This window comes from Bison bison, unplaced genomic scaffold (genome assembly GCF_000754665.1).
Source record: "Bison bison bison isolate TAMUID 2011002044 unplaced genomic scaffold, Bison_UMD1.0 scf7180017864309, whole genome shotgun sequence".
In the NCBI taxonomy this organism is placed as follows: domain Eukaryota; kingdom Metazoa; phylum Chordata; class Mammalia; order Artiodactyla; family Bovidae; genus Bison; species Bison bison.
The window spans coordinates 5,973,715-5,986,020 of NW_011494881.1; the positions used below are offsets into that span (position 1 = coordinate 5,973,715).

The window sequence follows — 12,306 nt, forward strand, 5'->3', positions numbered from 1 at the left end:
CTTCATGGCCTACAGCCCTGGTTACTTTGTGGTGGACATCATGGCCCGGGACCTGGCTGGCCACAATGACACAGCTGTCATCGGCATCTACATCCTGAGGGACGACCAGCGGGTCAAGATTGTCATTAACGAGATCCCCGACCGCGTGCGTGGCTTTGAGGAGGAGTTCATCCGCCTGCTGTCCAACATCACCGGTGCTATCGTCAACACCGATGACGTTCAGGTACCCTGAGGAACCTGCCCTTGGGTCTAGGGGCACTGGAGCAAGAAGAGGGGCCAGGACAGGGACAGAGCAGTGCAGAGATCGGGGTGCATGAAAGGGATCAGTCACTTCTTAGCTGCCTGAGCATGGTCCTTCCAGGTCTCTGGGCGTCAGTTTCCTCCTCTATAAAATGGGGCTGATAACTGTCTGGCCCAGTGCAGTTCAGTGGTCAGCCTTGAAGTTGACCCTTGGTGGGCATTCAGTAGCGCTGGGGTTTTGGCAGGGCAGGAGGGGCTGCTGGAAGGGGCCTGCCCCTCCCACGCCTTGTCCTGCCACGCCTTCCATGATGCCCTTCTCACCCAGTTCCACGTGGACAAGAAGGGCCGGGTGAACTTCGCACAGACGGAGCTGCTCATCCACGTGGTGAACCGCGACACCAACCGCATCCTGGATGTGGACCGGTGGGTGTGCATCTGTGCTCAGCTGTCTGTCTGTCTGCCCCCTGCCCTGGAGTTGGGTCTGTCAGCCTTCCCCGACCCTGGAGTTGGGGAGCAGGGTAACACCATCATGGCTGCTGTAATGGGGGGCTCTCACCCAGGGGTGGGCAGGGCAGGTAGAGAGAAGGTGTGTGAACAGAGAGATCTACCCTGAGCCTTACTCTTCCCATGCGTGAAATGGGACTATTACAGCAATTGTGAGGATCAAATAGGATCTTATGCGAAGGGATGGTGAAGCTGTAAGATACAAGGTTATCTGAGCTGAGGGGGCCTGAACCTCACAAGGCTTGGTGGGGGGGTGAATTTGGGGGCAGACTGGCCTGAGTGGGACGAGCTCTTGAGGAATGGCTGAGGCCTCTGCCCCCTCGCCCAGGGTGATCCAGATGATCGACGAAAACAAGGAGCAACTGAGGAATCTGTTCCGGAACTACAATGTCCTGGACGTGCAGCCCGCCATCTCTGTCCGCCCGCCCGATGACATGTCCGCCCTGCAGGTACCCCTGGTGACACCCACCCCCCCAGGCCCCGTGCTGCCCTGGGTGCTCCCACCCACTCAGGCCCGGCCCTGCTCCCCTAGATGGCGATCATTGTCCTGGCCATTCTCCTCTTCCTGGCTGCCATGCTCTTCATCCTCATGAACTGGTACTACAGGACCGTGTGAGTGACCCCTACTGCCCTGCCCTGAGACAGGCTGACTGCGGACAGTCACGGAGGCAGGCAGGGCCATTAGGCCCTAAGGTGCCAGTCCAGCCCCAGCCTCCTTCACCAGCCCCTCTGCTTCTTTCTAGACACAAGAGGAAGCTCAAAGCCATCGTGGCTGGCTCCGCAGGTAAGACAGGGCTGTGATGGGTGGGGAGATGGGAGGGGCCCCTGAGGCCCTAGAGTGACCACCAGGGCCTCACAGGGCTGGCTCAGGCCCAGCTCCCCAGCCCCAGCAGGGTGTACCCCTCTACCCCACACCCCAACCCTTCTCCTACAGGGAATCGTGGCTTCATTGACATCATGGACATGCCCAACACCAACAAGTATTCCTTCGATGGGTGAGTGGGGTCCCTGAACCCTGCTGGGTGCACTGTGGGAGACACACCCTGGACCAAGCTGGGGTAAAGTCCCTACTGCCTCTCAGGCCCTGAGGGCATCATGGACTGGCTGAAACCTGGGGTGTGGGTGCCCCCTGCTGGCCCAAACACCCTCTCTCCACCCTGACTTGGGCTCCCCAACCTGATTGGGCTGCAAGTTCCAGGGAGACATCGGTTTTGGGCACCAGGTGCAAGGGGCGGCCTCCGCACCAAAGCTGATCCAGATGGGGATTTGTCCTGGTTCTTGTGGGATCTTTGAGGGGAGGATCACCCACAGGTGCCACAGGCAAGGGGCGTTTTTTACCACCCTCAACCCCCAGTCCTGTGCCAGGTACGGCCAAAGAAACAGTGGGGGCCCGTTTCCCTCAAAGGCATCAGAAGTGTCTGTCCACTCCAGCCTTCCTTTCTCAGCCTTCCCCCAACCCCACTCCATCTGCAGGGCCAACCCTGTGTGGCTGGATCCTTTCTGCCGAAACCTGGAGCTGGCCGCCCAGGCTGAGCACGAGGATGACCTGCCGGAGAACCTGAGTGAGGTCGCTGACCTGTGGAACAGCCCCACCCGCACCCATGTGAGCCTGGGCCAGAGCGGGCGGGGACAGCCATGCGGGACATGCACGTGTGTACACGTGTGTGCCTGTGTATACACGTGTGTGTGCGCCGTCCACCTCTGCTCCAGCCAACACCTCCTCTCCCCAGGGAACTTTCGGGCGTGAACCAGCAGCGGTCAAGCCTGACGATGACCGGTACCTGCGGGCTGCTATCCAGGAGTATGATAACATTGCCAAGCTGGGCCAGATCATCCGGGAGGGGCCCATCAAGGTGAGTTGTCCTGGCAGGCTCCTGCACCCAGACCCCTGGCTGGGCTTGGACTTACTCCAGAGGATGCAGGGACAGGGGAGGGTCCTGGGAAACAGCTTCCTCCACCTCTAGGGCCTCAGCTAGACCTGCCCTCTGGGGGGCCAGAACAGAGAGTGGCCCTGGGCTGATGAGCTGCTTCAGCCTGAGTGGCCTCAAGGCCAGGACTCCGGCGACATGGGTCTGGCTGGCCGCTGTCAGCAGGCTCTGCTCCCACCCTCTACCCTAGGATCAGATGCCCAGAGTCACCTTCCATTACCCTCACCTGTTAGGGGAGAGTGGGGGGTGGGGCAGGAAGGCGAGGGCCTTGGTGGGGGTTAACCCTCTCCCTCCCCCAGGGCTCGCTGCTGAAGGTGGTCCTGGAGGATTACCTGCGGCTCAAAAAGCTCTTTGCACAGCGGATGGTGCAAAAAGCCTCCTCCAGCCACTCCTCCATCTCCGAGGTAGCGGGTGGGCCGGGAGCTGTGTGCTGTGCCCCAGCCCTGGGGGTGCTCTCTCCCTCTCCCTCTCTCATCCTCCTCCGAGTCTCTGAGATGCAGCCGGGACCCAGGACTGCAGTGGGTGGAGGTCCAGAGAGTCAGTTGGGCTCTGCTCTCTGGACTCTGCAGTGGGCTTTCTCAGGGATGGGTGGGTGCTGAGGCAGTGTTTCTCAGAACTGAGAAACCCCCAAGAAGGTATCTTTGAGAGATCATGTCATTTTTAGAAACTGACTGCAGTGCTGCGTCAATCACTTTTAACAGTCAGACTTTATCTAAAAAATTCAGATCTCCAGCTGGGCCAATATTCCCCACTGCCATAGATGAAAACTGAAAAGCTCCACACAGGACAGAAGCACCATTCTTGAGACTCTGCTCGACCTTATCAGTCCCCTCCAGCTTCCACTGTGGACACTTCCCACCTGCCACAGTGAGAGCTGATCCTGCTTGAGGCCAGCCCGGTAGCAAGTCCAGGTTCCACAGTTGCAGTCACGGGATCTTCGTAGATCTCAGAGTGAATACAGGAACTTACACAGATTCTCATAGGAACCCCATGCTCTGCAGAAACACACCTGTAGCACCAGACGTAATAATGGTTCTTTGTACCCAGTTTGAGCAACACGGTCACAGGCTGTGCAGGCTTCTGAGACACAAGCCCAGGGTTCCTCGTGTGCAGTAAGGAGAAAACAAGCCCGTAGCAGGTGGGACTCTGGGGCCATTGACCTGCGCAGGGGCAGGCCCTGAGCATGTGGGGGTCCTGGCCTCTTGCAGCTGATCCAGACCGAGCTGGAAGAGGAGCCAGGGGAGCACAGCCCCGGCCAGGGCAGCCTGCGTTTCTGCCACAAGCCGCCTACCGAGCTCAGAGGGCCAGACGGGATCCATGTGATGCACGGGAGCACAGGCACGCTGCTGGCCACTGACCTCAACAGCCTGCCCGAGGATGACCAGAAGGGCCTGGGCCGCTCGCTGGAGACGCTGACAACGGCCGAGGCCAGCGCCTTTGAGCGCAACGCCCGCACAGAGTCTGCCAAATCCACACCCCTGCGTAAGCTTCGCGACGTGATCATGGAGAGCCCCCTGGAGATCACGGAGCTGTGACTCGATGGGGGGAGCCCACCTGGTATGAGCAGCCCAGCCCCTCCAGGCGCCAGAGCAGGGGCAGGACCTCCGGGATGCGGGCCCCTCCGGGGGCAGCTCTGGGCACACAACCTGGGGCTGGCCCAGCAACAGGGCCTGCCTCAGCTGCCCAGATTCCACTTCTGCCAGACGCTCATTCAGCATCTGATCTCTACCTTCATAAAATGTTATTTTTCTAAGAAAACCAAACAAATGGTAAGCATCTAGGGACGAGGTAAGGAGGGTCACCGAGACTCCAGGAGTCTGAGGTCCAACTCAGCCCAGGCTGAGCTGAAAGAGGCCAAGCCAGCCCTGTCCCCCCAACCCTAGCCCACTGCACGGGAGCCCAGGGCAGGCATGCCCGGCCTGGCCTTGACTCTTGGACTCCAGCTCAAGCCCCAGCACATTTCTGCCACAGCCCTGACTGGACATGCAGGTGGGGCAGTGAGTCCTTCCTGTCTCGCCACACGGACACAGTCAATGTCAGCAAAGAGCACCCGCTCCATTTCACTGGCTTCCCAGACGTTCCCGGCTGAGAGAGAGAAAACGACTGATGTTCCCTTGGGTTCTGAATGTAGAATGTTCGTGTGTATCCCCCTTTTAAACTAAGTTATTCCCTCAATATTTTACCCTTGGTTTTGTTCACTTGGTACGCACTGAACGTCTCTGGAATGGTCTGAATTTTAAAAAGAAAAGCAACTCATAAGGAACCAGCATGTCACTCTGGTCAACTTACCTGTGGGGCTGGGCTGGGGCAGGGGGGCGGTGGGGGTGAGCACGGGCCAGAGCTGGACCCATCTTCGGGGGCACTGCCTGACCACTGGCTGCCACGGAGAACGAGAGATGGGACTTCATTCCTGTGGCCAAACGGGGCCTGAGGACTGCTGGGCACTTACAGCTCACAGCCTCAAGAGCCCTTCAGAAGCCAAACTCTTCTGGCTGAGGTATCACACACACTCAGGCTGTGGTTGACAGACTTTATTGTTAAATCACAGAAATTCTAGTGCAAAACAAACCAAAAAATCATTAAGTTCATTTAATAGCAACCGCATGTCTTGCTCTCTCCTGGCAACCGGAAGTGGAACAGAAGCAGCCAAACGGGAGAGAAGAAGGCAGGGCGGCAGCCGAGGCCCTGGGATGGCACACCCAGCAGACCTTTTCTACCTGGAAGCCAGAGGCTTAGGAGCTTGCCATCCACATTTACTGGCAGGTCAAAAAGAACATCTACAAGAGGGGGTCGGAGGGGAGGGGCCGTCCTGCCCAAAGCGGTGCTGGCGCTGGGCACCAGGGTGGGCACAAGCAGGCAGGAGGCGCCACGAGGGCCCACACACACACACACACACACACACACACACACACAAACACACACACACACACAGGCAGCCACAGGCCCTCCACAGAGAGCTAGCAGGGCGCGTTCAGCTGAACTGGTTTTTTCCCCTCCCACCCAGAACCACAGAACTCCAAAACCACATCCATCAGGAAAGACAAGAAAGCCGAACTGAAGGTTGACCCAGGGGTAGCGAGCCGCCCCCCCCAGCTCTGTTACAGTGAGAACCGCATTGTTTAAAAAGCCTCATTATTCTAAGTCTCCCATCTGTCATATAAAACTGCCTTTGTTTTGCAGTCAGCAGGCCACAAAAGGGGATGGTGACTCGACTCCTTCGTTAGAGCAGGCAGAGGCCCCAGCACCCAAAGCCCAGCCAGGAGGACGGGCCACCTCCGTCCGGAGGCTCCGGCTCACGTCCCAGCCAGAGCCCCCCTCTCCTCCACATAACCACACGCAGGGACAGACTCGGGACAGACTCAGAAGACCTCCAGTGTACGCATGTCGGCATCTGTCTAGCAGAGAAAGGGACACCAAAGCAACGACGTCAGCATGCCACTGACAGCAACGCCACAAAGAGGGGGAGAAGAAAGGGACTGAGGGAGAGGGGGTCCTATTTCTATAACAAAGTCAACAGATCTGTGTTCGTTCCCCCAGACACACGAGCAGGAAAAGACGCTGCAGCTTCTCCAGGATGGAAAGTGCCTCTAGTTCCACACGTGACGCTTGCAGTGCTCGACGGCCTGACAGGAGAGAAGGGACAGTTTAGTCTGCAGGTGACACACTCCACCGCTAGCCCCTTAGCACATGAGCCTGCACCAAGAGGACCCGACACCCTGGCCCAGATCAGCCGGAGAGCACACATGCTGAAAACCCAGGCCATTATCTCCCTTAAACCCAGGCATAGTATGTGTGGGGGTCTAAGACTCGTAAGGCAAGAGTCCAGAGCAGTGGGTGAACAGCGCCGCTGCAGGTAGGGCCAGGCCCCCTCCCTCTGATTGTAGAGAGGGCCCCAAGGCAAAACTCCTCAGCTAACACTCAGCTGCTCATACCAGCTCAGAACTGGCCCAAGTACCCAGGAAAGCGGGGGATCCCACTCCACCATGGACTGTGCTGCAGGGCAGGGTACTGGGGCAAAGGGCTTGAGATGGGGGGGCCTCACACCCTCAACACTGGCTCACTGAAAGAATCCCCACAGAGAGATTTGCGCAGAAGAGAAAGTTGCGCAAAGAAACACCAGGTAACAGAAGTTGAGACACACGTCTCCACCCAGGAAAGCAGCACAGGTCACCCAGGAGTGGCCGCCCAGCTGGGAGCCAGCGCCCAGGGTGGCTCGAGAAGAGCTCTGCCAGGCCCTGGTGAAGAACCAGGCCAGGCTCCAGTCAGGGCAAGAGGGAGCCAAGGGACAAGAGGCCTTGTGCAAGAATCCAACAGGCCTTGTGCAATCCCTCGGGTGACTGACTTCCTACGAACCTGACCCTGTCACAAGGGAACTGAAGGCAGAAGCAAGAAAGCAGGAGCAAAGTACACTGGAGAACATCCCCTGCCACCCAGCACCCCTGAGACGAGAGCGCAGGGAGCCCTGCTTTTGCTGGTGACCACACGCCCCCATCCTAACCCGAAGACAAAGAGAACTGAGCCTCCCTCTCCTCGGCGTCACACACTCCGCCAGAGCACAGGCATGGGCCTGGCAGGCGGGCCCACAGAGCAGTCACTCACGTTGCACAGGGCTGCCGACTCCATGTTCTGGCACCAGTAGCTCGGGCCCCAGACACACTTCTCAGCTCCCAAAAGCGGCTTGTGGGCTGCTGGGCAGGCTCCAATCTTCTATATGGTCAAGAGGAGCAGAAAGTATTAGGTCTGCTCACCTAACCCTTTTCAAAACTGAGATTATCAGCTGCTAGAAGCAGCTAGAATCAGAGCTCTAATAAGCACTTTCCCAAAAAGGCAAGGTTGCTCGGTAAAGTGGTGGGGCCTGGAAGCCTGGTTCTCTCACACACTGTCCCCAGACTCTGCCTCCAGCCCCAGATCTGAGAGGAACCCTTCCAGGGTCCACACAGCACTCCCCTGCCAGGCGGCACGGCCCAGGAAACTACCAGCCTAGCACACGGCTTACCAAGCACACGAAGGAAGGGTCCATCACCTCCACCAGGATTTCTATCAGCACTGGCTCATACTCCGTCACAAACTGGTCACACTGTCAGAGAAACAGCAGCGCGGTCTGGGTGAGTGCAAGCAGAGCGTGGGCAGACAAGGCGGGTGCTCGACAGGCTCTTCTGCCAGAACTCCTGGCCCTGCCAGCCGCCCTGCCCAGGTGAACTACCGACCCACACCTGCTCATTTTCCTCCCGGTGGCTCCACTGGGGCCAACAGGGCACCTCTAAGAAAATCCCAGTGGACTCCACGCCAGAGGCAGAAATGGCAAACTTCACCCAGAGGCACAGTCGATGAGTGCCCGGCGCCTACACTCCCCGAGCAGGTGCTGGCATTTGGGCCGAAAGCAGCCCACGGCGTACCTGCTTCCGGTACTGGTCCGGCAGGAAGCTGCAGCCTTTCTCGAGGGCAGCCAGGATCTGCTCCTTGGTGCTGTTCTTCTCCAGGTTCCGGTCCAAATAGCCCACCAGCTTCTTGCACACCTCGCAGAAGCCACCGTCCTTCCTCGGCATCACACGGACTACATGAGAGAGCCCAGGCTCAGAGGCGGCGAGGCCCCGCCTCACCCAGGAGGGGCCAGCCAGCCCCAACCACCCCGGAGCTCACCCGTCGCTGCCGGCAGCCCCCGGCTGGAGCAGAGGTGGAGCATGCTGCACACCAGCTCGGGGCTCGCCTCGTCCAGAAGGATAGACAGGATGGAGCTGCCGTAGGTGTCCACCACCTCCTGGCACTGCTCAGCTAAGGATGTGGGCAGCTTCGAGCACACTTTGTCCAGCGCGTGAAGTATTTCTTCCTGAGACATGAGAGAGGCTCAGTGAGAAGATGGGAGGCCGCATGGGGGTGAAGAGACTCTGAAAATGCTGATGGGACCAGGAAACCAGCCAACAAGCAAGGTGCTGTCCCCCAAAGGTTAGAGCTCAGAGCAGGGCAGGTGCCTCCTCCAGCCCCAGCCCAGAGGGACCTGCTGGTGGGGAGTGGGTGTTCCAACCTCCAGGCTGCTGTCCCTCACCCGCCAGGGCCAAGCCCAGGTCTTCTGCTGGTCCTCCCACGAGGCCGTTCTGGCTCCAGGGCCAGGAGAGCTGTCCCTCTGCCACGGCAGACGCCCCCAGATCCACGTACCTCCGTCCTGTTGTTGTCAATCAGCTTGGCCACCTCCTTCACCACAAACTCGCACACCTCGCAGTAAATGTCAGCCTTTGCAGGGGCTGGGTCCTTCTGTTAAAAGGGCAGGAGAAGAACACTGCCATCAAGAGCCTCGCCTCGCCCCCTGGTCCTGCTCCTCTAAAAGGGGGTCGAGGCCAGGATGGGCTAGCGTCGCCCAGAAGCCACTTTCTGCTGCTTTCCAAACAGGGCGGGGCTTCTTCCTCGTGTCTGAGCCCTGGGCCCTGCGATTCCTGTACAGTGGGAAACCTGGCCCTTTCCCTAATGCTCCACCTCCCACCCAAAACGAGGACGAGAAGCAGTAACTGTCCCCCAACCCTAGAGAGCTGTCCATTCAACATCTGTTTGGTTCCAGTCACCTCATCATTCAGCATTCATTCTGGGGAGATGAAGGAGGCAGTAGAACAGAGGACCCAGTATTTTACTATTTAGAAGACAGTTCTAAACCCATCTGAGATCGTCTCCTGACTTTCAAGTCTCAGCACCTGAGATTGCTTTTCTAGAGCCTATCTTTGATAAAACAATGCTGAACAGAACTTTCCATGACAACCTTCTCTAGTTGTACCATCCAGTACAGCAGCCACTGGCCATGTGTGTCTACAGAGCACCTGAAATGTGGCCAGCGTAACCAAGGAACTGAATTTTGTTTTTAATTTTAAGTACCACACACGTCTAAGAGTACAAGCTATACTTCTCCACTTTGGCCACTAATGCAGTCAGCGAGATGGGCCACAGCCTCTGAGCATATGGACTGGGCAGGAGCGGGAAGGGCAGTCAGACACCTAACCCATGCGTGGTCCACACAGGGCATATGCTGAGAAGCTTGCAGGAAGAAACAAGACCACTAAAGGTCAAGCAACACTAACATGGAAAGTTCCAGAACAAGAAGTGCACATGCGTGCCAGGTGGTGAGACACCGCACGCCTGGGTGCTCCTTGAACACAAGGGTGGTTCTGTTCACTGCTGACGAACTACTGTAGGCCTCAATCTCTAGAACACTACCTCACCCATAAGAAGTGCTGCTGCTGCTGCTAAGTCGCTTCAGTTGTGTCCGACTCTGCGACCCCAGAGACGGCAGCCCACCAGGCTCCCCCGTCCCTGGGATTCTCCAGGCAAGAACACTGAACAGAAGTCAATTATCGAAGGAAGGAGATCTTTACCAAGTGGAGGGTGCTCAGGAAACAACACAACACAAGCAGCAGCACCCAGAGGCGCTCCTGCACAAACCCTGGGAGTGTTCTGGGAACATCGAGCTGGGACCCTGGCTACAGTGTGACGAAGGATGCGGGAGCGGCCACAGAAAGCACATCAGGAAGATCTGGCTGGAGCCAGGCACTGGAAAGTGGCCTTGAAAGGTGTGTTAAAAACGCAGACTTGATCCCATGAGCACTAGGGAACGTAACTCGGGAAAGAAACATATGACAACGAGGGTGCTGCTTAGTTTAGGGGAATGCTGTAAACTAATGGTCCCCAACTCAAGTAACCTTAGAAACCGAGCAGGGAGCCACAGGCGTGTGTGCTGTGCAGGGCGGGCCATCATAAACCAGTGGCACCGGCTACCTTGATGGGCTCCACCAGCTCCAGGGCGGGGATGACATTCTCTGAGACCACCTCAGCAAGCACCAGGGTCTTCATGGGCATCTCCTTCACCTCGTCACAGAAGCCGGCCAGCACACAGATCTCCTTGGGTTGCTGAAAAGAGCACAGAAGCAGCTGTTAAGAAGCAGGCACGCATTCCCCCCACACACCATCCCACGCTCTACACACAAAGGTCACGGTGCCGGAGGAACATCCTAGACCCAGTGTCAAAGCTTGGTCAGGCAAAGACTCATGTTAAATCTAAGGGGCTTGTGCAAATACACATGTACCGAGGAGGCCATGCAAAGCTTTGAAGGGAGATCAGCAACCAAGGTCGCTCCAGCCAGGGAGCACCCAGAGAAGCACGACCCCTGGCACCTTTCACCGGCAAGCGAATCCTCTCCAAGGCCACCTGGCCTGTTCTAGAACCTGTTTTCCTGTTAAGCTGGCTTGCTCTCAGGAGGAAGTAAGCTATATGTTCTTTCTGGAGGAAGAACCAAGCATGCCCATGACCTAACTAAGCCCCAGGTGTTACAAATAAAACCATACCGGATCTTTCGGTGGCAGGACCATTAAAAATGATGCATTACGGGGAAACACTGACTTTTTATAAAATCACAGCCTGTGTTCATAATGGCACACACACAGCACACACCAAAGCCCAGTCTCCCCAAGTGATGAAGCTGTTCAAGTCAGAAGATCCACAGATTGATCCCCTTCCCCTCCAGACACCAAACCACAGAGAACTAGAGTCTGGACAACACCTTAACCATTTCACTATGAAGGTGGCCAAGAGCAAGTGAAGTATACATGCTGGGTATACTTTGTAAACAAACGTGCTCAGCAGCTTGCTCTGGCCCGATGGCATCTGCCTCCCACCACCAAACCATAAAGCAGCGAGAAAAGGATTGTAGAAACAAGCCCTATTAATGGGAGAGAGCGAGCCCACTGCCATGGCTCATGGTATCCTATCTCTGACAGGCTTTAAGAATGGGGAAAAAAAATCAGAGAAGGGTTGGAGACAGAGCAAGCTTTTTAGAAAAAAGACCAAGATCAGGAGGTATGGATGCTTTGTCTCTGACCAGTTTTGCTATACTAACTCCTCGAGGACGCCTATGTGAAAATTCAGATATTTCAACCAAGGTGTTCTCCTATTAGACTTCGTAATACCTTTGAAAATCTTGAATTCTAGAACTAGAGGAGGGCAGTGCTCAGTACAACCCTGAAAGGGCACTGGTTCAGTAAGTCCAGTCGGGGGGCTCAGTCCCCAGGTTTTGCCACCAATGGCCTTGCTCTCGAGCTGTCTCATGTGGCTCCAGAACCCAAAGGACCCCATCACCCGGAGGAGGAGAAGCTATAATCAAGAGATTGTTTCCAATTCTCTGGATCCAACAGACAGGGGAACAGTCTGCTCGCTATTTGCAAATGACTCACTCATGCAGCAGAAGCATTTCCGGGCTGATGAGAAACATGACTGTGACATGCAATGCTCTCCCGAGGCCTGACAGAAACAAGGCGTCCCCCTGGACTCAGGCCTGCACTGCAGAAAGCAGTGGCCAGAGGCCACCCACGGTTCCCCACCCACTGGTGGCCTGCGCGTGGCCGGCCACTCCCCCATCTGACCAGAGCATAAGGCTCTGCAGGCTTCATTTTCGGGTCCCCCTGCAGGGGAAACGAAACCCCTGACCCCTCCAGTGCTGAATCACACAGGAGAGATGTAGACTCTCCCCCTGCCAGCCGATTCGTTAACAGAGAGAGGGAGCCCACCTGTCACAATCATTCCTTGTATCTGTCAGAGCTGATACAAAAAAAAGATGAGCAAAATAACTACAAGCAGCAGCAAACCACTACTACAAGCAAA

General features: G+C 56.9%; 2 protein-coding genes across 3 annotated transcripts in view; one reads left to right on the forward strand and one right to left on the reverse strand.

Annotated features, from left to right (window-relative positions):
• The window catches only part of CDH23 (cadherin-related 23), a 409,549-nt gene extending 403,954 nt beyond the window's left edge, over nucleotides 1-5,595 (forward strand). Inside the window, exons 61-70 of the mRNA XM_010852241.1 lie at nucleotides 16-223; nucleotides 566-663; nucleotides 1,073-1,193; nucleotides 1,277-1,356; nucleotides 1,488-1,528; nucleotides 1,679-1,739; nucleotides 2,218-2,347; nucleotides 2,475-2,597; nucleotides 2,972-3,076; nucleotides 3,881-5,595. Of these exons, the coding sequence (XP_010850543.1) occupies nucleotides 16-223; nucleotides 566-663; nucleotides 1,073-1,193; nucleotides 1,277-1,356; nucleotides 1,488-1,528; nucleotides 1,679-1,739; nucleotides 2,218-2,347; nucleotides 2,475-2,597; nucleotides 2,972-3,076; nucleotides 3,881-4,207 (1,294 nt within the window). The 3' untranslated portion in view covers nucleotides 4,208-5,595. The remainder of the gene's footprint in view (nucleotides 1-15; nucleotides 224-565; nucleotides 664-1,072; nucleotides 1,194-1,276; nucleotides 1,357-1,487; nucleotides 1,529-1,678; nucleotides 1,740-2,217; nucleotides 2,348-2,474; nucleotides 2,598-2,971; nucleotides 3,077-3,880) is intronic.
• Nucleotides 5,189-12,306, reverse strand: part of PSAP (prosaposin) — a 33,598-nt gene continuing 26,480 nt past the window's right edge. For both annotated transcript variants that reach the window (XM_010852236.1, XM_010852237.1), the window contains 7 exons: nucleotides 10,428-10,559; nucleotides 8,826-8,921; nucleotides 8,313-8,499; nucleotides 8,069-8,226; nucleotides 7,669-7,749; nucleotides 7,272-7,379; nucleotides 5,189-6,295 (listed from right to left, as the gene is read on the reverse strand). In XM_010852236.1, the coding sequence (XP_010850538.1) occupies nucleotides 6,260-6,295; nucleotides 7,272-7,379; nucleotides 7,669-7,749; nucleotides 8,069-8,226; nucleotides 8,313-8,499; nucleotides 8,826-8,921; nucleotides 10,428-10,559 (798 nt within the window). In that variant the 3' untranslated portion in view covers nucleotides 5,189-6,259. The remainder of the gene's footprint in view (nucleotides 6,296-7,271; nucleotides 7,380-7,668; nucleotides 7,750-8,068; nucleotides 8,227-8,312; nucleotides 8,500-8,825; nucleotides 8,922-10,427; nucleotides 10,560-12,306) is intronic.